Source organism: Amia ocellicauda, chromosome 4 (genome assembly GCF_036373705.1).
Source record: "Amia ocellicauda isolate fAmiCal2 chromosome 4, fAmiCal2.hap1, whole genome shotgun sequence".
NCBI classification, from domain to species: domain Eukaryota; kingdom Metazoa; phylum Chordata; class Actinopteri; order Amiiformes; family Amiidae; genus Amia; species Amia ocellicauda.
The window spans coordinates 7,638,380-7,662,853 of record NC_089853.1 but is presented as its reverse complement, the minus strand read 5'-3'; the positions used below and the strand labels follow the sequence as shown (position 1 = coordinate 7,662,853).

Here is a 24,474-nt window from a genome sequence, read left to right as displayed (position 1 = left end):
AGTTTGAGGATCAGTCTTTGGTGTGAAACCTTATCAAAAGCTTTTTGGAAATCTACGTATATCATATCATATGCTTTCACGTGATCTACAGCTGCAGTTCCATGATCAAAGAACTCTAACAGTTTAGTAATACATGATCTGCCTCGTCTAAACCAATGTTGACTTTCACCAAGAATATGGTTTTCATTGAGATGCTCCTCTATTTTCTGTCTAATATGTTTTTCCAACATTTTACAGGTGATGCAGGTGAGACTGATTGGTCTGTAATTTCCTGGCTCAGTTTTGTCCCCTTTCTTGTGGATTGGTGTGACATTTGCTGTCTTGCAGTCAGTTGGCGCATCCCCTGTTCGAAGTGTCATTTGGAATATTTGAGTTAGTGGTCTATAAATAATTTCCCTCATTTCTTTAAGTACTGTTGGAAATATCCCATCTGGCCCAGGTGATTTGTTTGTTTTTAATTCTGCTAGTCCCTTTAGTACTTCCTCCTCATTTATCCTGATCTCGCTTAGGATTTGACTGGACTGGTTGTTAACCTGTGGCATGTTATCTGTTTTTTCTTTTATGAAGACCTCTGTGAAATACTCGTTTAGAACATTTGACACATCTTGCTGTTGTAGTATTGAAAAAAAAACGTTATTTTTAGCTCCAAGAGCTATGTTTCTTTCTATTTCCCTCTTTGCTCTCTTGATCCCTTTCTTAAGATCTCTTTGCAGCTCAACATATTCTTTGTATTTTGTTTCATCTCTATCCCTGTTGTATTTTGTGATCCTGTGCTGTGCTCTGTGTTGTGTGTCACTGTTTCACGTGTTCTCCTGTGTTCTGTCTCTCCTCCTTTTAAACCCTGTTCACTCGTGCATACGCCAAATAAGGAAATAATCACACATCTCTCTGAAGTGCGAGTGTGAGGCTCAGAGAGTGGGGTTTGCCGATAGAAACTGCTGCGGCGGGTTGTTTTTTTTTTTGGTCCCTCCCCTTTAAGAGCAAGATCTTGCCTGGGTCCTCTAGGAGCGCTTGAAGTGGCAGAGTCTCAGTTAGCGTGGACTATGCGCCGCTGCCCCCACAGACAGGGAGGCGAGCTGTACTGCAAACCGGCCTGAGAGAGACCGACACACACACACACCGGGCACAGGGTCGGAGACAGGGCGGCGGTGCCAGTCGGGCCGGTGTCATCCTGGTTCTGTATATTTGGACGGGACTGCCAGAGCCAACATGAACCGCCTAACGGGGAAAGACCGAGATGAGACGCTGATAGAGATGCAGTGCACGGCGGACGAGCACAGCGTGGGTGAGTGGAAAGACAGAAAGACGGGAAACCCCCCGTGACAGTGGGCTACCTGTGCGCCCAGTCCATGGGAAGGAGTGTTTGCGCTATCTGGACACATTCCTTGCACTGTGACGTCACTGGACAGGGGTCTGTACGTGCGTTTCAAGTCTGGTAAAGATGTTACTTTTCCACCATTCAAACAATAGCCGCTTTTAAAACGAGGTTAATAATATAGTTAATTAATATACGAGGATGATGTTTGTGTCGATATGTTTTGTATACCACCTCGGAGTGGCAGGGAGAAGAATAGCGGAATAACGAAGCGCGGAATATCAAAAGAGCAACCGGATTTAGATTTTTTTTTTTTATAAGCCTGTATCGGTTTGTTAGACCCGACATGTTTATTGAAGCAAAGTCTCTGACAGAGAGAGAGTGAGAGAGAGAGAGAGAGAGAGAGAGAGAAAATGACAGTGCACTTTGATTCTTCTGTGCCACACATGATTGTGGGATATAAATACACACTCACAGGCTGGCATTGCGATGTTGTTCAGAGACGCACAGCGCCCGCGATCTGAGTGACAGTGGGTCAATCAATCAATCAATCAATCAATCAATTTGTATTTGTATAGCGCCTTTCTCAGGCCAGCCACAGAGCGCTTTACAGAGTGATAAACAGACAACAAAAAGAAACCTGAAAATTAAGTCACAGACACGGGTGCGCCTTACGGACACGGCTGGCAATGTCGTCCTTTCTCCCAAAGCCATGAGGAACGGAAACTAGCAGCCCTGTAGGACCCGCCCGACCGCACAGCCCAGAGGCAGGATGGACCAGAGCGATGCATCTTTACGTTTTTCATATCAAAACAAACAACAAGTCGGTTCGAGTCGAAGTAAACAAACCGAACACAAAGTTGGGGGTGTTTAATTAAGTGTATTAATTGGGTATGAGTGAGGCTCACTCATCAGACGATCCTGTACCAGTCTCTTAAAACACTTTCATGTCTGTTCACCAGTTCCCCTATCTCTGTATCATCCACACATCTTATCTATCTATCTATCTATACTGCATACTCTCTCTCTCTCTCTCTCTCTCTCTCTCTCTCTCTCTCTTTCTCACACAGAGACTTTGCTTCAATAAACATGTCGGGTCTAAGAAACCAATACAGGCTATTTTCCATTTACCATGATGATGGTAAAGATGATCAAATAAATGAACACAGTTCAGATGCAGATGCTTTGGGTTTGTGTGACAGATGCTGCGTCTTTTCAAGTCGTTTTTCAATCTTTCTACAGTGTCCAGGATAGGGAGCGTGGGTGCCCAGTGTGCCCTGTGTGCAGGGTAGGCAGGGTGGGTGCCCAGTGCCAGGTTAGAGGGGGTGTGTGTCCAGTTCCAGGGTGGAGAGGGTGTGTGCCCAGTGTGCAGTGTAGGGAGGGTGGGTGCCCAGTGCCAGGGTAGCGCTATTACTGTAGCCCCTCTTCTCATGTGAGCGCAGTTCAGCTCTGCCTTCATGTGTTAAAGCAAAGACCGACCCGAACAAGTCGGACCCAGGACGGGGAACTGAAAACACACGCATGCTCAGATCCAGGTGTGCAAGAGGCTGCGGTAGCGTTTATTTTACAACGACGTTACTATTCCCATATTTTCCCATAGCCATTTCTTAAAGGGCGCCGGATATACCCGCCTACTTCACTGTCTGATACCATTAACATCTCCCTCTCCATCTCTCCCGCTGCTCATGTATGTGTATGTATCGCGTATTCACTGGTTCATGTCTGAGTCTTGTTAGTCATTGCTGCTCTAGACGGATCTGTCGGCCAATGTGTCACCGACCTCCCCTTTAAGGCATCCGCCGACTCCAGGCGCAGAAATGCCTTTTTAGCTGAACATGGGAATGCAGGCTGAACCCCCCCTCCACCGGCCCGCCCCCGGCCGGCAGGAAGAGCCACGCACTGCGAGAGTCCCGCACTGGGGTCTTTTTGTGTCCCGCCATGGACAGATGTAGTACCGATTCGTGACGTCTGCAAAGGGATCATTTGTCATGCAAACGGATTTGTGTTGTGATAGTGTATTTCCGTCACTGTGTGGATTAAAATAATAATAATAATAATCATAAGATCTGTTAAAGTTGAGTGGCTCAATAATACAATAGACAGTGGTTATTCTAGAATGCATTAGAATGGACATTAGTCACTCCTGTGTTGGTCAGGACGGTGCAGCGCACTAACCCAGCCTTGAGATCAGACAGGCCAGAGCCTTCCTTCAGCCACGGGTCATCCTGTCTACATATAAACACACTCCTGATCTGGTGGCAGGGTGGCAGCAGCACCGGGGTTGCTTGGGTTGGAGTGTGTGCTGTAGTGGCCGCAGCTTCTCTACTGTCACAAGGGCTGTTCTTCTCCAGCCCGGGGGGGATAGTGTCTGAGAGTCTGAGGATAAAGCACAGCAGCGGTCACAGAAATCTCAGCGTGTGGGGAAGGCAAGACACTCCTGCTGTCTCCTAAACACAACCATGCACTGGAGCCGTCTTCTTGGCCGAGTCTGTCGAACTCTTCTCCTGACGTCAGTGGTGTGTGGCATCTCCGTGCTCTTACTGGATGCAGGGCTTGACTCGTATCTCCTGACTGCTACGTTCCCCTGCAAGTGTGCATCTGAAATTAGAAATTAATGTTTAAAATTAAACAAACAACCGTAAGCTACCACTGAGGGACAGGGTTGTGGGAGCAGGCTAGGTTTACACACAAACCTTTTGTGTTTGAATACTCAAAGCACCCGGTCACAGCAGCCCGGCTATGCAAAGCTGCGGCGCACGGTGATACAGCGCTCCCACGGGGAAATCACAGTGGTGTGTTGTGTGTGTTTGTTTCTGTGTGAGTCTGTGTGTGTGAGAGTTTGTGTGATCTAGTCTGTGTGTGGGTGAGTCTCTGTATGTGAGAGTGTGTGTGTCTTTGGCTTTTGTGGCTTTTTAAATCGTTTTGTCTAGTTGGGGGAAATATAAAATGATATCAGGCCCTTCAATTCTCAAACTTTGCCTAATCTAAACAACATAAACAGTACAACTAAGCTGTTTAGTAGTTCAAGTAAGGTGTCAGTGAAGTGGCTGAGAGCTGGGCTGGAACAGGGGCCCCGGGGCCGGTGTGAGACACGCTGGTGTACGGTGAGAGAGCACTGCTTCCTGTTACTCTGGGTGCCTGCAGCTCCGAACACTCGCAGGACCCCCCCACTACTAGAGAGCGCGCTGGCCCCGGTGCCAGGCGGGCCCCTCTCCACTACTCTCTGCCCTGTGGGTGCAGAGGGGCAGATGGTGAGGTCGATAGCGCTGGGTAATGTTTAACGCACGCCTCGCTTGAAGCCGTGAGTGCAGTGAGAGTGAAAGATAAGCGAGGAGAGGGAATGACATTTGTGATGCTTAACCCAGAGATACCAGGGGCTCAGGTTTATTATTGCTCAGAGACGGAGGAGGAGGAACGGTAGGACGTTCTGTCGGAAATCACACATTAGGACGGGCCTCTGTGTCCGTGCCTGGCACTCAAACCGCAATACAGATGTGCACGTGTCCAGGTGCTGTGAACTGCACTTCCCTTGGGAATCAAAGGCAGAGGACAAGGGTCCGCCCCACAGCAGAACAGCACTGGACCGGTCCTTATCTGATAGTGTCTCTGTGATGTTTTTACAGCAGGACAACACGGTGGGGTGTGTGAGGTGTCTGTGCGGGGAGTGAGGTGTCTGTTTGTGGGGTGTGCTGTGTCTGTGCACTGTTTTGTGGTGTCTGTATGGTGTGTGGGGTGTCTGTACGGTGTCTGTGTGGTGTGTATGGTGTCTGTGCAGTGTCTGCGGTGTGTGCTGCCATGGAGCACAGAGAGGGACAGGTGAACCCAGGGACGGCTTTCGTAGAGCAGCGCTTAAGACAGGAGGTGCGGGATGCGGGTGTGTGTGTGTGTGTGTGTGTGTGTAAGTGCTAACGAGACAGTCCTCTCCATTTATTACGGTTTTCAGATCTGTTTTCGGGGGAAAGGTCTTATCACCCCTGTCCTCAGAACGCCCTGCAGTGTGTTGACCTGGCAGGGCCTCCGAGACAAAGCAAAACCATTCCCCCGCAGCTGAAGTATGTAGTTCTTCCTTCGCAGCTGCAGTGAGATTAAAACAGATCATTCCCGTCCTTTATCAAGCATTCCTGCATTACTGTGCGACTGCGAACACTGAATATAGCGTCGACAGGGAGGGCACTGGGCAGCCTCCCGCTTCCTCTGCAGTCGTGTGTATTTACATCGACCTGGTCATGGAAGTGAAAGATAAGGCCTGAAGCACTTCCTCCCCCACCACACATACAGGCATGCATGTGCGTGTGTTTGTGTAGCTTATCAAGAGGTTGTTTTTAGTTTATGAATTTGTCGTTTCAGTTTTTATGGGCAGTAATCATTACAATGAACTGCAAGACACAGATAGCAGAGCCTCTGAGAGAAGAGAAGAGAGAGAAGAAAGGGGAGAGAGAGAGAAGAGAGAGAAGAAAGGGGAGAGAGAGAGAGAAGAGAGAGAAGAAAGGGTAGAGAGAGAGAGAGCTTCTGTTGCCTAGGAAACGAGCCGAGTAATTAAATTTCACTTTGATTTACCGCCCAAGCCAGGATGTGCTCTGGAGAAGAGGAAGGCAGAGTATTAAAGTCATCCCTTCTTGTTTGATCAAGAAGTTACAATTAACTCTGCTCACCCGGCATTAAGGGAATTAAGGTGCTTTAATTGTGACCTAGTTAGTGTGTGTGTCCATGGAGTCGGTGGCTCAAAAAGTGTGTGTGTATATATTTATAAACGTGTGTGTGAGTGAGAGTGTATATATGTGTGAGTTTGTGTGTGTGTGTATATGTGTATGAGTATGTGTGTGTGAGTGTGAGTGTGTGTAAGTGTATATGTGTGAGTAGTCTAATCAGCTTGTAAAATCAGGACAGGCTTCTTATGCACAAGCCCGTCGGCGCAGGTCACGGCTGTCATCCTGAGACACCACAGACACCCGGAGACACGCCGGCAGGGGAATAAACAGCAGTGTCCCGCAGTGCACGGCACAGGGCTGAGCCATCGCACCACAACCCCACGCCTGATCGTATTCAAGAGGCGGCTGTTGGGGTGTTTGTTTGAGTTTTTTGCTGTTTTGTTTCATAAGGGTGGAAACTAGACTTTATTATTATATTATTCTTTGTTTGTTTCAATGGTGTACAAAACCAGACAGAACTGTGTACGCCCTCACTGTGCACACTGGCATCCAGAACCGACGCACAAATAGAGTTGACATTGTTGACATCATGCCCGGCCCTGTATCATCAATCCCACCTCAGTCCTCCCTGTCTTGCACTGACACTCTGCCTGACCTCTCCGTGTTGACTTTTTAAAACTTCCTCCTATTGTTTGATGGAGATAATAGTAATAAAATTCCTTGGTAAACCCTTGGGTCTGCCTGCGACAGGGGGCCGGGCTGATCTGTCGTCAGGGGACGGACACCTTCATAAACATTTTTCTTTTTTTAAATCTCTCATAAACTAAACCGTCGTGCACTCAAGTGGGTGGAGAGTGTGAGATACAAACAGCATCGCACAGACGGACAGCAGGCAGAGCGGGGACGGGTCTTCTGCTCCTAATCTAGCTATTTCAGTAATATTATTCTTATTGTTTTTAAATAGTCATATGGCCTAGGCACTGCCTTCCCGAAAACAGACATGGACAGCGCTTACTCGCTCGCTGGATTATAGCAGCGTCTGCAGCGCACAGCCACAGCGTCTGCTCTGTGTACATAGCACCGAGAGCTCTGCTAGGGACATCAGAGACCGGTGACAGCTCTGTGCCTGTACAGAGACCAGTGAAGTGAAGGTGACAGGGCAGGCGCAGGGCTACTCTGCGAGGATGTCTGTGCACCCTGCGCCGGAGTTTCTTGACATCGAGATGCAGGAGAGCTCTGCCTCTGTGGGGAGCGGAGCAGAGGGGCTGAGGGCAGGTGATCTGGGGCAGCCAGAGTATTCAGGTGAGTGCGCAGGTACGCGGGGTTGGGGCTGAATTGTGGTCCTGGGGGGTGGCAGTCCAGCAGGACTTTAAAGATCTTCACAGACTGAACCCTAAGATTGAGCGCCGTCAGAACTGGGTTGAGTTGTTGTTTAATTGGCCGGGCCTGTCCCTCTCTGAGGCTTGGCCGAGGCGGACAGTGCCAGGCTCCTGCGCGGGTCGATATCGGCGTGGACTCTGCACTAACCGCGCCCATCGGCAGTGCGCTGTGTTTGTTGATGTACCAGGATATAACCCGTGGCTACAATGCAAAGCAGGTATAAATTATTGAAAGCGTGCTTCTGTGTTTTTTTTGTTGGTCTGTTTGTTTGTTGGTTTGAACTGCGTCACCTCAGTCCTCGGCAACTGCACCCTCGGAGATTCATTGAGGTTAATTATGGCAGGGCGGGGTAGCTGTCATCACGTGCCTTGCCTTATCACAGATGGCAATCAGGTGTAATCAGGTCGCTGTCGTGCCTATTGCCGCTATCTCTGGTGAGACCTTGGCTTTCCTTTGATAACTCTTATAAGCATCTGAATGCCAATGCTAGGACTCTGATCTTCTTTGCTGTTTCTACACCGCTGGGAGAGGAGGCAGCCATTAGGCACGGGCCTGACCCCAGAGATTTACTCTCTCCAGTAGCTGTCTGCCTGTGCCTAATGCTCTACTGTACTTTTCACATTAATAACACAAGCTTGTGTCAATGTCAATAAAGTGCTCTGTGGCAGCTCCGCAAAGGGCACTAAACCCAATGAAGATTAATTGATCAGTTGATTTCGGGCAGCATTGGTGGAAGCGTGGGAAGGCGGTGGAGTCGGTGCCGGGGGCAGGAGCTGCCAGGATATTTCATAACGGCTGTTGCACAAGCACTGACTGGACTCTGCTTCTCCGCCTGTGAATCAGCATGACAATTTCAGAGCTGAGAAAACTGTTCGTTCTCCGGTCAGCTTAGCGCACTTTCCCCCAGAAACACATTCTGTTTCTTATACTGCACTGATGTGAACTTTGACCTTATTTTATGAGTATTATTATTATTATTATTATTATTATTATTATTATTATGGGTTCCCCTTGGAGATAAACCATGCGAGCCATACATCTCTTGTGTAAATGAACAGGATTACAGGACAGTAAAACTGAACTGATAAGCTTTATGATGGCGAAGGGGATTTACCGGGTTTGTTTTGCCTGGTGAAATGCAGTGTATCTGAAGGGTGGGACCTGAGCTGGCCGGTCTCTAGGTGTCCTGGGCAGCAGGGCGTTGTGGCCAGGTGCTCGGACACCGACCCTCAGTTTGTCGAGGGGAACATGTTAGCTGGGCCTGCTTGGTTTCAAGGAAATGCCAGTCACAAGGTAGAGCGGCCTCTCACTGAGCTGGAAGGATAATGAGGGTGTTTTATCTGAAGTGCCGTGACTCTCCGCAGGACGGCATCACGTGGGCGACTCGAGAACAAGAGACAAATAGAAAAGAGAAAGTTTTGTGTGTCGTCAAATGCAGGAGAAGCTGATCTCAGGGAGGAGGGAAAGGAAAATACACTGTTTTCAGTTGGTAATGGTGAATGTGGAAATGAAACTTCTCTCAGGAACAGAGAGCTCAGTTGCTTGGTTTATTGGTTTAGTGATCACAGAAAGCTCAACGGCCACAGGTTAAGGAAGCAGGAGAGCTGATCATATGAACCCGTCTCTCTCACAGCGGTGTGTCTCATCGTGTCTGACAGATCCTCCTCTGAAGGAACACACCAAGCGGCCCCTGAGCTTTAACAAGCTGCCCTTCTGTCTTCAGGGCTGACAGTAAATGGACTGCCCTCTACGTCCCCCCACATTCCTGTTGACGGAGATCGCACAATGAGCAGCTACGAACAGGAACCACAACAACACACACATCATAATAATAACAACTGAAATAGCCCTGCGAGTCGCCTGCAGACAGAACAGGGAGGTGGGAGGGGGTCAATTTAGTGTCAGCGGGGGGAAACTAGTGGGGGGAGTGTCTCCTTAAGTGCAAAGCCTGTTAAATCCATTACTGTGTGGCCAGGCGTTGAAAGTAACCGAGCCGCACTCACAGCAGAGCCTTGGCACGGGCACCGGGCTCTGTCTGCCTGACTGAGGGCGTCTCGACCCGCAGAGAGTCAGGAATCCACCGACGCTTGTCCCGGCCTCACGCTGCCGTAGGTGAATTTAAATCAGCTTTTCACTGCTGGAGACAAAGGCCGAATTGTGCGGCCCGTCCTGAGTGGCACCCTGGCACAGACGGCAGAGAGGCCGAGCCATGGCCTGGGACGAGCGCTGGCACCGTGTGGCGCAAGCCGATTGAATGCTCAGACAGAACCATCTCCACAGCGCTCGGGGAGTGTGGCGCCGCGTGTCGCATTGTCTCAGAGGAGTGGGCCGGGTCCATCACTCATTTACATCAATCATTTTCACTCCCAAAGTCAACTATCTCTCTCTCTGTGTCTCTCCCACACTTCACTCACTCCCTCCCTCATCCACTCTTTCTCTCTCTGTCTCTCCCTCACCAGCAAACCCCATCTCTGCTGTATCAGGGCCCAATGCTGTATCTGGACACTGACAGGAAACCTTCCTTCTGTTTCCATTGTGGAAACTCATATAAATGTACAATATAATCTGTTTGTTTTCATATATTTGTAGTATATTTAGAACACAATATAACTATGTATTGCATGTCTAATTTAATCTGGGCCTCATCTTTTCTTCTGTGACTTTATTCTGCAGGATTTCTATATCTTTTGTATGTCTATATAATATTTCACCCAAAGACTCTGTCAACTGACAGTATCTTAATTTAATTATTCCTCAACATTGGACAGATTAGATTATCTTCTTGTTCCTGTCCCTGTCCGTCAATCTCTCTCCCTTTCTCTCTCTCTCTCTCACTCTCTCTCCATCTCATACCACACTCTCTAACACATGCCCTTTTTTTCCTGAAGATGGGATAGTCACGCTGACGGGATTCAAGTTGGCGTTGATCTCAGGTATCTCCTCCAGCAGGACCCCCGCGCCCTGCGGACCCCTCTCCGGCTTCCTCCCGCTTTCTCTCTTGTCGTAGTCGCCGTTTTCTGACCGTTGTTCCTGCTCTCCGTCTCTCTCCACTTTCACTGCAGTGTCCTATAGCATCAGTGTCCGTAGCAAAGCGGTGTCCGCAGGTCTCCTGTGTGCGTTGTAGAGTGTAGTGTATGTGTGTGTGTGTGTGTGTGTGTGTGTTATACCTGTTCTTGCCCTCCTGTGCTCTGTGGCTCTGGTCTCAGTCATGTCTGCAGTCCAATACGCAGTTATCTGAGAGTCCTGGAGTGCCGACCCTGGCTGCAGATTCCTCACAACAGACCCACAGACATACCCTTCTCCTGAGATCATGCCAGTCTATATTGTTATTGCTTTGTCAAAATATCACATTTGTAGATAGTTTTTTGTTTTGTTTTTATAGATTGATTATGGACAGAAGATTGTGCTTAGAAAACTGGGTCTGTAATTAAATTACTTTGATCTGCTGTGGTGTATGTGCACACCTTTACCCAAAGACTAATTTCTGTGACCCAGCTGTGAGCCTGCGCTGTGTGACCCCCAGGCCGAGGGGCTGCCTGTCCTCAGTACAGTCTTCATCCTTGGTGCAGACGGCCACACAGGGTTGGACAGGGGTTCACTGTCTCCAAACTCAGGGTGCTTTCTGTTGCCAGTGCTGCCAAAAACTGCGCCACCAGCTTCCCCCCCATCAGCACAGCTGCGCAGACTTCCCCCCCGTCCTGCTGAGTCTCAGAAAGACACATGTCTGCTGGCTTGCGTTTGCTTTGAGATGTTGTCCTTTTTTATGCCTTTTTTGTTTTGTTTAGAGGGACATAATGCTACATTTAAAAAGATAGTTACACTTCCACAGATGAGAAAACATGTACATTTCAAACTAAAAACAATCGCTATGCCACACTTGTACTAACCAAAGTAATAATGATAATGAGTATATGAATGCAGGTTAACGGGGTTGCTTTGCTGCTGTAGTCAATGAGCCACAAAACTGTTTTTTAATAACAAAATATCAACTTTTTTATTATAAACCAAAACAAGGAAAAATAACCTTCCAACCAGTCAAGGTGTCAAGGTGTCACTTGTGCAACTCCGACCCATGATCCTCCTCTCACTGTGACGTCTAACGGCCCGGCCTCGACAGGCCCCGCCCCCTGGACAACCGCACATTAAACCAGGCTCTGCGTACATACAGCTGCCCCCCGTGCGCCACGGACATGACACAGTCATAAACTAAACAAACAAGCCTAACAGACACAGAATAATCACACCAGGCAACCTGTCAGAGACATACACAACATCAGCGGCTGACATGCTGCCGATCCGAGCCGGCTCGCTGCGCTGTGAGTATTTACACGCTTATGCTTTTATTCCAACATTTCAACACTTTTAAATAAAGTCTCTGCGTCTTTTTTCGCCAGTATAATGATTAATCCACAATAATGAAAACGATGTCAGAAGTTGCGGAGTCGTTAACAAAGCGTCGGCGTGTTTCTTTGCGCATCGATTATTAGTCCCGCCGCACTGCGCAGCCGCGGCCCCGCCCTCTGACTGAGCCGGTGGTTGTCGACGTCACGCCGCCGCAGCTGCAACAGAGAGGACGCACCATAGGAAGGAGATCGCACATGTTTCTGTATGTAACAATAAACAGTCATTTTTAAAAGTTAAAACATCCCAGAACTAACCCTTTGCTATCCCACAGCTATAATAATAATAGTCACTCTAGAGCTGAGACCCAAACTAGCGCCAGTGTCCCCTAGGGGCCCCAGCTCCTGTCCGGGCCCTGCTGTAGGGCTGGGGCTCCAGCCGGCTCCCTCGGCCTGGGCTAATTATAGCTCTTGTGTTGACATCGGTTTTTATTGCACTTCGCCCTGAAAGCTGGCTGCCATCTCCTGCATTGAAGGCTTAACTCTGTTTAGATTCAGCATAGCAGGAGCACCTCAGTCATGTGTTACTCATACTTTCCCCTTCCTTTATTTATTAATTCAATGTTTTACTTCATGGACATGGTTGAAGAGGCTCGTCTGCAGTCCTGTCTGATCTGAGGACGGGCATCAAGGCTGAGGAGCGCTTCTGGCCCATCTTGGCTGTCAGGTTGCGAGTAGCTGACGGATCCCAATCTCTTTGTGGATCGTTATTGCAAGCTCTTGTGAAGCCAGTGCGCAGCAGCCTGGTCCCAGAGGGCCACGGCTCTCTGAGTAAGTTTTCAGCCTGAAGATCCACCCGCTGTGAATGATGGGTGAATGTCACCAGGGGTCCTCTGTGGCTCGAGGAGTGTCCCCTCAGCCTGCAAATGTCCCCAGTCAATTAATCAATCAATCAATCAATCCTGACGCTGAAACTCCGCAGAGCGAATCTAGGCACTATAAGCACACCTACCAGACCATCCACCAATCAGAGACGCACTCTGATTGCGCAGAGATCCGATCCCAGCCGGCTGTCGACCGCATCCATGCTTCTCAGGCGTGTTCATGCGTTAGTTCCCCCGCGCCTCGCTGCTGTGTGTTTGCATCACTGTGTTTTGCTTCAGTGTCTAATGTAACGTCCCATATATTGTGTTATAGTGCTGTGTAGAACTGAACTTTCACACAGTGTTCCTGTATTTTTATTACTGTATATTTTGTATTGATTATTTTCCATAGGTCCTTGAAAGGTTATAATGCACATGCTTTTTCTTTTCTTTGTGCTAATGTTATTCGCCCACATCAATACATAATTGATAATAATGATGATTAGCCTGGTCTCTGGTCTCAGCACTTCACTGTGAGTGATGTGAGGGCTGCAGGCTGTGGTAAAAACTAGATTCTGAAGACCTGTCAGAATCCCTCTGAAGGGTACAATGCCTCGGCACTGAGCAGGCCTGTGTGTGTAGTGTGTAGTGTCTGACTGGCTGTCTCTGTCTTGCAGGGGAGGACAACAACGGCCACAATTTTGTCTCCTCGGCCACGAGAGACTCTAACCTGCAGGGAAACGCTGAGGTAAGACTCCCTGCCTTTGCATTTCGCTTCAGAGTACCGAAAGCGCAGTTGTGTAGCTGTGCAGTTCCGACTCGTGGACGTGTGTTTTCTACGTGTGTGGTTGGGAGAAAAACAACACCACCTTTAAGAATCTGTGTTCTTATTTTTCCGTCTTGATTATTATTCAGCGTTCTTTACATTTAGTTTTTCGGATGTGTCTCGAACTCGGAAACGTTGTGTAGCACAGCCCCGTGGCATGCGGTGGATCCTCTGGTTAAGGAGAACCTAAATGAAAGACACTGAAGCACAATCTCTCAGCCATCCTCCTAAAAAGGCTCTGGTGGTTTTGTTTTTCAAAGCTTCATTACTTCTGTCTACTCTGTCTCCTCCCTGTGTTTCAGTCTGCCCCCCTGCCCCCTCCACTCCTCCAGCATGGTGCCAGAGCACAGGCCAAAGTGACGGTGCAAAATGAAAACACTCTGACAGGCACATTTGAGTCACTTCCTCTCGTTCTTCTATCTTCAGCGCCGCTCTCTCAGTCCTCCCTTCCTCTCTGCCCCCCCCCGTCTCCCTCCATCTGCAGAGGAGATCGTGTTGAAAAGCAGCAGCAGTGAACTTGCCACCCTGCGCTGGGGGTGTGGCGCAGGAAACGGCTGCTATCGTGATTTGCTTTAAGTCTCGTGGCAACAGCGGCAGCACAGTGGAATTTGTTGGGTGAGGGGTTCCTGGAGGAAGAGAGAGAGAGAAAGTACAGGAATGTGTCACAGGAGGGGAGAGAGGAGAGGAGAGGAGGGAGGCAGCTGTCCCAGTGGAAGACAGAGGCTGCTTTGTTGCTTTTTGCTTTTCTTTTCTCTTCAAGAGCAAACCCATGGCTTTGCTCTGCATTTCAATGTGTTTCAGCGCTGTTTCCTGTCAGGGCTGATGGGGGGGGGGGGTGCTGGTGTGAATGTCAGACGGCCTGGCAGAGCTGTGCTGCCGGTACACAGGCAGACGGGCTAAGAGGAGGACATTTAGAGCAGATTTCCATTGCATAGCAGAAGAGTCCGATTCAGGGATAATAGAGTCCTGGCTCCTGCATGAACTGTACTGTTGATGCAGAAAAGCAAGATGTGACAGGAAGTCCACAGCTCAGTCTGTCAGGTCGAAATAGAGTCAGTGTGTCAGTCATCAGTACAGAGCAGACGCACAGACAGCACTGCACAGGAGGTCAGTGCCAGAGTGAGGTCTCTGTCGTAGCTGCAGTCTGGGTCAGAGGTCGGTTTGCGTCCGATCGGTGTCCTGCTGTGTCCCTCACTCGCTCGCGCCCCGGCCGCCCCACCCCTTAACTGCCTTTCAAGTCTCAGTCCCTGCCCTGCACTGCGTGTATCTGCCGGCTGTCAAAAACGCTCCACCGAGCAGACAGGCGGCCCGTCCCTCGGTCCGTCAGAGTGACAGTCGGCCCGTCTCAGATACGCAGCTCCTATCAGACCTGCTCCCTCTGCGCCGTCCTGATCGGGACTCTGCTTCCTTATCCTGTCCCTCACGGGTGGATCTGGCCAGTCGCCTGATTCCTGCACACACGCGATACCGTGTTTATAGAGTTATTTATTATTTAGGATTATTTATAGAGTGCTGAGGCAAAATGTGTCGAGCATGATCCCCACTGTGAATATCGCTCTGCTGTGATATATCGACTGCGATTTTCACCTTATTTTGTCCCTCATGGTTTTACCAAACTGAGAGCAGGTCTATAAGGATATGAAATGTCTAGTAGAAGTCCGTTGTTATGTTGTTGCCTTTTTTCTTGTTTTGTAACTGGTTTTCTGTCCTGGAGTCCCATCCCTCTCCTTGCTGCACCACCGTGTCCCCCCCGCACCCCCTCGACAATATGTTACTGTTACTTTAATATAACTAATCTGCTCCTCCCCTTGCTCCCTGTTATGTAGTGTAGAAACTAATTCCTGCACTTTTTTGGAGTTACTACTCCTATACTATGGGTGTCGTTCCCTGCACTGTCCCGCCCCGCTGCACACACTGCTGTACTTTGTGCCGCTTTCAGTTGACGTTACAGTTACAGTTACAGACGTTACTCATACTGGATATTGTCGTGTCAATCGCACTCGCTGTTGTGGGTCACGGTGTGCGACAGAATATTTATACTGACAACTTTAAGTTGCCCGGTAAGGATTTCTGCTGCTCAATAAATAATAAGAATACTCAACTATCATAGCAGGGACAATTAAACAATGAAGTGTCAATTAACTAATTAGCATCACAGTCGTAGCCGGGGCCAGGCTGCCGTGGTGCAGTGCACAGTTAGAGATGATAGAGGGGCGGGGGAGGTTAGGAGACACAGACTCTCTCTTCTGTCCCCTCACAACATCGGTTACTGACAGACCCCCCGGCCCGGTGAGCCGACAACCTGCCACGCGTAGCCTGCGGCACAGAGAACAGGTGCCAGTGACGGGTGACGCCCCCAGACCCAGGCCTGACGGGACCCTTCCGCTCGCAGCTCCATGCAGACACGCACGCCTGTCAGCGCCTCCCAGTAATGCCTGGGGGGGGCAAACAACGTTTTCCACGCTGGCGTCACACTCTTTGTCTGGGCAAGGGAGCCAGCTGCTGTAGTGCCTTGTGGCTTGATCCCGTCAGCTCTCGGAGGCTGAGCAGCGTTGGGCGGCACAGAGGCATATCGGAGAAAAGCCAGGCTGCTGTTGGAAGCAGAGGCATGGTGGCCTAACACTGGGTACTGTGGGCACCTTGGGCAACTCCTTCAGTCCCCAGATCCCCCCCGTCCCCTCAGCTGTGAATCAGAGCTTCCTGGCAGCACGGCACTCCTGTGTGTGTGTGTGTGTGTGTGTCTCCATCTGTACAAGTCATGTTAAACGTCCTTGCAGGATTGAACACCTCCCTGCTGTCTTGACTTGGCACCCCGTGCGTGCGTTTTAGTGATTGTTATTTTTGTGCAGTGGGTGAACACTTGTCGCATGCTCTTTGGATGCATGGAAAGGGAGGGGATGGAGGGAGGAGGGATGAGAGGGAGGGCAGGGGACAGGGTTCGTGTTCAGTGTGTCCTTTTACCCAGTGGGGGGTTCATCTTGTGACCGAGCAGATGCCGGTGCAGACCTGAAGGACAGTAAAGCGCCGAAAGAAACTCCTCCTCAGGCTCGGGCCTCAGCTCTGCTCTCATCTGTGCCGGAGCAATCTCCACACTGGGGCGATGAACGGCCAGAGGCATGCAGTGAACCGGTTGGCAGACAACTGGCACGCCCTGTAAACACTGGCTGCTGTGACCTCCAGGAGTCCTGTTTCGGGCCGGCTCGGGTCCCCCCAGAGTCGGGAGGCGTTTATGAACTCGCTGGTTGTCCAGAGGTATTAAGTGCTCTGTGCCATTAACCATCCCAGCCAGGGGGATGTCGCGGCTGCTGCTCCGAGTGCTGTGTGGTTTTCATTGGTGCGTTCTCCATTTTGCTGCTTGGCCAGTCCAGGTTAGATCGTCCTGGTGGCTGTTTTGGTAGCAGTGCATGTGTGTCCGAAGCTCATCTGGTGTTTTTTAGCTTCAGTTGTGGGAGACAAGGTTTTCTACCACATGCAAGTTTATCCCCAAATTCTGTCTTTGCAATAATAGCGCAGCCTGCGTTGTCAGACTTCTCTCAGGAGCTGTTTCTACCTGGGCCGTAGAGTTTGTAGTTTGCGGTGATTTGTTTTATCCTTTAAAAATAAAATAACTTCGGCCGCACCAGACAGACCTTTAATAGCAGCCGTATCCTCCCTCCTCGTCTGCCTACGCTTCTCTCGGAGCGCACGGCCAGTGGAGAGCAAATCACACAGCGCTCTCATTTGTCTGACGTCTCATGTGACTTAATGGTTTGTGTTAGTTACAGTGTCTTTAATTTGAAGCGTGTCGCCCTGATTACAGCCCTGTAGGACTGGGGATGTCTTGCTGTGTAAGTTGTGGACTTACAAGTGTGTGTGTGTGTAAGTGTGTGGTTTGTAGAAATGTAAGACTCCAGCATGTGGGAGTTTCTTTCTTTTCTTTTCATCCCTTTGCTTGTTGATGTCATTAAACTAAGGGTTTCCATTCACAGCTAAAGCTCTTCGATCAGCTTATCTAACAATCATGGGATTAAAATGTGTGATGAGTCCCAATTTTCCATGAGATGACAAATAGGTTACATTATTTTAACTGCGGCACAGCACAGACCAGGGGTTTTACTGTGGTAAAGGTTCAGTACAGGGCGGCTCGTCTACAGACCGGTCTCTGTGCAGCTCTGTGGTCCTCCTGGCGGGTCAAGAGTGGATCAGAGCCTGGTCCGGGTGGTAGGGGGTGCAGCGGATGACGCTGCTGTGGAAGCGAGTCTGGCCTGGCTTGATTCTGTTTTCCTGCCCCGGCTGTCCGGCACCGCGGCTCACTCGCTCACTCTCTGGTGGTTACTCCACAGATCTGGAAGAAGAGGGCGCTGTTTCTGAAGTGTCGCTCCAGGGTACGGTACGGTATGGGGGACGGGGGGCGGGGGGTGAATGCACAGGCTGGGCTGGGCTGGGCTGCACTCATCTGCTTGTTGATACAGAGCTCTACTCACCGCTGTCTGTATTCGTCCCGCATCCCCTGTGTCCCCCACGTCCCCTGTCCCTGAGCTCTCCACCCCTGGTCCTGCAGAGCTTCCTGGTTCAGACTGATTTATAATCATCCCTGCCTCCGTATCACCAATCTCTGGAGTCTGTCGGAAGCAGTGTGGGGACAGGGGTCCGGGCTCTGGACTTGGAAGCACAGGGTCATGGGTTCATATCTCAGCTGGGACCCTGAAAGCTCCAGTAGAAAGCCTTGTGTTTAAATTCATAGCCCACCTTGGGGTGGGTTGCTCTCCAGGACTGCGGTGGGAGAGACACTGCGGGGTACAAGGGCAGAAAGAGGAACTGAGGCACTGGGCACATCTTCTGGTATCACGAGGGACAGAGAGAGGGAGAGAAGGACTATCGCAACATGCACCAGACAGTCGCCGACCAAAGGTTGGGAGGTGGCTCCGAAGAATTAGTTCAAACCAGGGACTTGGATTTTGTTTTTCTTCATTTGTTTCTTTGTTTAAGGAGAGAGAGAAATGTCATTCACCCCGTCAGTGTTTGGAGAGTAAATCAAGCAAATGCCAACCACCTTTTCCGTTTGAAATTGTTTTAATTTCCTCCCATTGAAAAGCACAGCAGAACAGTGAGGTGGAGACGCTCAAATGCGGCTGGATGGAGTCTGAAGGCCTCTCTCTTTCTCGCGCTAACAACAATATCTCACGTTCTCCCGGGAGCGGTGCGGGGTCCTCGTGCTCAATTAAAATGAAACACTTATGTTTTAAGGTGTTTTTTTTCCGTTGACCTTTTTAATTACTTTGTCGCACCTTCTTCATTCCCCGAAGATGACGAGAAACCATCACAAGGAAGAAAAACATGTTGTGTATCTTCCCACACATTGTCACGAGTTTCCCCCGGTCACACGCACACGGTCCTGGACAGGCTGGAGGAGAAGCAACAGTTGGCCAGAGGAAACGCATAACTTTCATGCGATGTGAAAACAGTCCAGGGCTGGGGATGTGTGTGTGTGTGCATGTGCGTGTGGGGGGGTGTAGGTGTGGGTGGGGTACCAAGTGTGAGGTGTGCTGTTTCAGGGGGCTCTGGGATGTGGTGCGTTGTCGTGTCTGTTGTGCGCTACAGACACAGCGCTGTGTGTCGTCTCTCTCTCACTCACCCTGGCTGCGGCTCCGCCTGCGCTCATCAGATGGCATTAACCGCTGGCTGTGGTTAAACCGGTGAGGGGGTGGGGGGGCGCTTGCTGCTTTAATCGATGCTGTCGGGAGATCTGGAGAGCTGCCTGCTTTCCACGTCCATCTCCTCGCTCGCTGGTGGCCTTTGAAGCTCCCTGACCAGCCTCAAACCCCTCAGTGCTTTAGAAAACAGTACAAGAAACAACTGGTTAATCCCATCTTATGTGTTTAACAAATAAATAGTGATCAATAAGTGTGTTGCAGAACGGCAGAGCTCTGCTGTGCGTGCCTTGTGTTGTGGTGTTTGTGGAGCACCTGCGTCTTGCATTTCTGATGGTGAGCTCCAGTGTAATGACCCGCCTGGGCTGCTGTGTGAACGGGGACGTCAGGGGGACCCTCTTCTCCAGGCTTCAGTGCATGGGGGGTGCCCTGGGACCTGGCTGTACACTAACGAGACTGTGTGTGCACTCTGTGAATGAAGACGCCTTGTAGTAGAAACTATAGCTCGTTTCTGCAGCGATTGTGACAGAAACTGTGCAGAAACTCCCCTGCACTACAACTCCACTAGCGGACACTCTGGACTCTTACCTATTTCAGTAAAGACAGAGAGCAATCGCTACACACTCTGTTGTGTATTTACTGGGCATGCCACTACAGATGGGAGATGCGGTCGACTCATCCTCCTGTTGGCGAAATGAGCGGCCGAATAATGAATGAGTCGAATAATGAAACTCCTACGGATCGGCTTTGCGTTTGCCTCTACACACTGTCACCTCTCTCAGATCATCAGCTATGACTGGATCAGTGCTGAACACTTCGTTCTGGCTGGTACTAAACATCTGTAACACTTTCAGAGGAATATAAGCACCAGAAACGGATGAGTAAAACCAACCACAACCCTGTGCTTCACTGGCCCTGTTTGCGTGACGGGGCTCTCTGACGTCCAGTGCCACGGAGGACGGCTGTGCTGAGGGGGTTGAAGATCTCCGCCGGCTCGGGCAAACCTGCAAACCTGTCCCCGGAGCCAGAACAGGGCTGGCGTATGCACAAATACCTCGGCTGTAATGCGATACTGCGTGCCCAGCGATACACGCTTCGGCCTGGGCAGCAGCTCAGAGTAGTTTGTTGTGGCTCATCGTCTCCTCTCTGTGGAGCCACAGAGACTCAATATCCCACCAGAGGGAACAGAGGAGAGAGAGAGAGAGAGATTTAAAGAATATATATAATGTGTTTATATAAATATACACACAACTACATATACAGATACATAAATATAGATATAATTTTCTAGGTGGGATTGCGTGTAGCATGTGGCGGAAAAGTACATGTGTGTAATTTTAGCTCTTAAGTTAAAGGCCGGGTGCCGATGCCCTGCAATTACAGGCAACAGAAATCGGCCCCCGCCCGAGCAGCAGGGCAGTGCCTGACGGGGCGGCTGCGTGGCTCTGGGCCGGCTGGACAGGGCGGCTGGGATCTATTTGGGGCTCAGGGCGTTGGTGGGGGAGAGCGAGCGAGAGAAAGAGAGCAGGGGCTTGTTGTCGCTGAGAGAAGGGGGGGGGGGCACTCGCAGCTGTCTCTCGGTGCCCACTGCTTTCGGCAAGGTGACACGGCTTTCCCTAGGGATCCTGTCAGCTGTACATGTCTGTACTGGAACCTCCCCCTGCATCCCTCCCGCAGCTGGGGGTCATGCTGGCACGCCCGGGTCAGAGCTCCGGGGGAGAACGAGGTCCCAGGTGCCCCCGGGAGGGTGTTTAGACAGACACACGCACTCCCCTGACTTCCTGACTGACGGGCTTGAATGGGTCAGAGACGCTGTGTCCGTGGTATTTTCTCCCCTGACCTATTCGGGAGGTGTGTGTTTTACTGAGCCTGTGTCTGATATCATCTCTCTGTGTGTCCTGTAGAGAGACACAGACACACAACTCACTTGACTGTTTATGACTCTAGCCAAGAAAACCACATACAGATACAGACACACACACACACAGAGCCCATACCTATATACACACACACACACACACACACCAGCACAGCGCCGAGATGCATCTATTGATCAAGGCACTCCGGGACACGGGGGAGCTGGGGGAGGTTCCCAGGGCGGCTCTTCCCTGCTGCTCTCCCCTCCCCCCCATCCGTACAGGCGGCTGATCGATGCCGAGGATGCATTCGCTCTGATTGAGTTTCCTCAGCCGGCCAGACGCCGAGTGGGCTGATGTAATCGTGCAGCCCTGCTCTCCTCCCCCAGTGACTGACGAGACGTGTCCTCCTCGGTGCTGCACCCCCCACGGCCGGGTGTCTGCTTTGTTGTCGGAGTCGTAGTGTCCTCTCTGTCTCCAGCTCCATTTCGGGCTCTTCCCGGTGTCTGAGCTGTGTCAGGAGTGGGCAGTGCATGCGTGCGTGTGAGTGGTGTTTGTGGGTGCGTGTGCGTGTGTGAGTGCATGTGTGATTCTCCATTGGCCTGCAGTGTGCTGGGGGTGAGCCACCCCTCCCGGGAACCTGGGTCTCTGAGGCCGAGAACATGAAGGTGAATCGCAGCCGCTGTCCTCCTCCCTCTCCCCTTAGGAGGAGGTGCTGCCGGAAAGATGCTGCCTCTCTCTCTCTGTGTTTTCTGTCGGCTGGCGGTGTGTGGCTGTGTGGGGTGGGGGCAGGGCCACATTGCGCTGGGGGAATGAATCTCCCCGGGACGCGCCGACCCAGCCAGGCAGTCTAGACTCAGGGGAAGAGACGGAGAATGAGACACAGGCAGTGAGACACAGGCAGTAAGACACGGGGAATAAGACACAGGCAGGTAAGATAGAGACCGAAAGACACAGTGAGGTAAGAAATAGCATCTGAGGAAAGAAATGTGCTTCTGTTCCCAGTTTTGCCGTTTGACACTGAAGGGGGGGTGACGTGGCTGCTCAGCCTGTCCCTCCCTGGTCATTTATGCAGCCGTTGTGGTAAAACTGGGAACAGCGCCGCGCCGGGGCTCCAGCCAGAGAGTCCAGTTTGTGGCTCCCAGCATTCAAGACTTCCCAGGATGACTCTGGTCCCGTGTTTATTTGATCTTTTGTGTGTTATACGTGTTCAGTGCATGAGTTCAGTGTGTTAAACAGTGGTAGAACGTGTGTTAGATGCTCTCCACACAGACGCAAGTTTTCTTTGCCTGAAATGGTTTTATCCCACGCTGCTCTCCCTGGCAACAGGAAATGACATCACAGCGTGCTTCGTTGTGTCTCAGTGACACAGCCTTAATTAACCTCGTTTAACTAATTAACCGTTTAATTCCCCGGGGCGGTGATTACGGAGGGCAGCCCCAGGGCACGGGTCTCAGCCCATACAAAACAAACAAGCCGCTAGCTCTCAGACGGATTACTCGGCTGTGTAACAGTGCGACTCTCCTGGAGAGTTTCAGGATGGTAATCTGTCATTTTATTTAACTGAAATCATCCCACAGGAGTTTTGGGGAGCTGCACACTGTGGCACGGCAGCACTGTACCTCTGTGTTGGGTTGGTGGGCAGTGCAAAGAGGCCTCCAGCAGACACTCTGCGCTGGGCTTCCTGTTGCAGCTAGGGAGCGGAGCCAACATGGGCCCCCAGGGCAGGAGTGTGCCTGGGTCTCTCTGTCTTGACATTCCTGTGTTTTTCCCTTCTCCTCCTCTGCAGATTGACAAGCAGCTCCAGAGCAAGGACTCCGTGTTCTTCAGGGACGGTGTGCGCAGGATTGACTTTGTGCTGTCGTACGTCGACGACAACACCAAGGATGGGGAGAAGAAGCAGGTGAGCGGACCTGCACACCGAGGGCCCGGGACCTAGAGGGTTCATCGAGTAAACAAACGGCTGTGGAGCGGCTTTAGTGACCCGGGATCTTTGACATACAGATAAAAAAGGAACCGGGCTTTCGGGTGCTACACGATATTTGGACATGATAGGTGTTCAGGTGTACAATTAAAGATTGTACAAGTGCTACAGTGTAACCCTCACATATCCGACACACTCCTACTCCACTCTAAATTGACTCGGGTAGGTTGAATCGGCAGTCTGCATGTGTCTTCGGGGCCGAGGTGCCATGGGGTTTGCTCTGCCTCAGAGTGGCGATGTAGCAAGGCACAGGGAAGTGGTTTGGGTGTCAGTGCCGGGCCCAGATTAGCACGTCTCTCCGCAGGGTTGCACCACACTGCCTGCTTGGCACGTGGCCTGGCTGTGATTCTCAACCCTGCCTTCGTTGTGAAAATAGGTCAACAAGCTTTCCCTTCCCCAAAGAGAGACAAAACCACAGCTCTCCACACAGCGTGTCTTCCCTACGCCACTTTGATTCCTCTGTTTCTCGTCCTGTTTCAAAGCAAAGTGTCCACAGCTAGTGAGCAACTGGGAGCTGCCAGCCAGCGCCTGCCGTCACCGGTGGGCCCCAGTGCGTCAGGGTCAAGGTTTGGACCGGCCTGTATAGACAGCCTGCTGCCACCTCCTCTCATTGTCCATCTCTTGCTTTCTTAGGAGAGGAGAAAGGAGTTTGAGAGCAACCTGCAGAAGGCGGGGCTGGAGCTGGAGACGGAGGACAAGTCGGTAAGGGTGGATGGACAGATATTGTGCAATGGTCTTTAGCTGAAAGTGAATTTATGGCACAAACAGACAGAGAGACAGACCGAAGACGAATCCCCTCCCTCAACATGTGTGTCTTTCTCCCACCCCTCCCTTCGCTCCCACGCAGGAATCGGAAGACGGAAATACCTACTTCCTGAAGATCCACGCGCCCTGGGAGGTGCTGGCCACCTACGCCGAGGTGCTGAAGATCAAGGTGCCCTTCAAGGCCAACGACATCCCCAACAGCCAGGAGATCCCCCTGGAGTGGCTGTTCAAGCCTTTCCAGCTGGCTGAGGAGGTCATGCACCCCGAGCCCGACTACTTCACCTCGGCCTTCCAGAAGGACAAGCAGGACTTCTTCCTCATCGACAACAAGGACACCTTCTTCCCGGCCTCCACGCGCAACAGGATTGTGAGTCCCTGCCTCCGCCTTTGTTTGTTTGTTTGTTTGTTTGTTTGCTGATTGGTTGTTATGATTCTCGTCTTGGCGGCGTGGCGTGTGACTGTTTCCTGTCTCCCCAGGTTTACTACATTCTGTCGCGCTGCCCCTACTGGAAGGAGGACCAGAAGGACAAGAAGGGCATCAAGAGGCTGCTGAGCAACGGCACCTACACCTCCGTCTTCCCCCTGCATGACGTACGGATACCTGCACACACACACACACGTGCATAAAGGCGTGTCATATCAGTTATTTTTGATTGATTGTGTGTATATAAAATAGCTATGTATCGATGCATCAGGAAGATTAGTTGCTTTACTGAAGAGTCCTGTCTTCTGTTCTGTGCTGGTCTTGGGTGCCTGGTCTGCTGGTAACCCCCCATGTGGAGCTCAGACCCGTCTCTGGTCACGTCTCTGTCATCGGCTTCCCCCTTTATTTTCCCTGCTAATGAAACCTCTTGTGTTTGAACCAG

At 50.8% G+C, this 24,474-nt stretch overlaps 1 protein-coding gene across 6 annotated transcripts in view; it reads left to right on the top strand.

Moving 5' to 3' along the window:
• Nucleotides 1-989: 989 nt before the first annotated feature.
• Nucleotides 990-24,474, top strand: part of ano5a (anoctamin 5a) — a 34,198-nt gene continuing 10,713 nt past the window's right edge. Inside the window, exons 1-8 of one of the 6 annotated variants that reach the window (XM_066700806.1) lie at nt 990-1,285; nt 10,233-10,277; nt 13,225-13,295; nt 17,696-17,737; nt 22,649-22,762; nt 23,477-23,545; nt 23,691-23,975; nt 24,086-24,199. In XM_066700806.1, the coding sequence (XP_066556903.1) occupies nt 1,210-1,285; nt 10,233-10,277; nt 13,225-13,295; nt 17,696-17,737; nt 22,649-22,762; nt 23,477-23,545; nt 23,691-23,975; nt 24,086-24,199 (816 nt within the window). In that variant the 5' untranslated portion in view covers nt 990-1,209. Of the gene's footprint in view, nt 1,286-6,806; nt 7,267-10,232; nt 10,278-13,224; nt 13,296-17,695; nt 17,738-22,648; nt 22,763-23,476; nt 23,546-23,690; nt 23,976-24,085; nt 24,200-24,474 lie in introns of those variants that run through there. The other 5 variants (XM_066700810.1, XM_066700808.1, XM_066700807.1 and 2 more) reach the window with 5 other exon arrangements.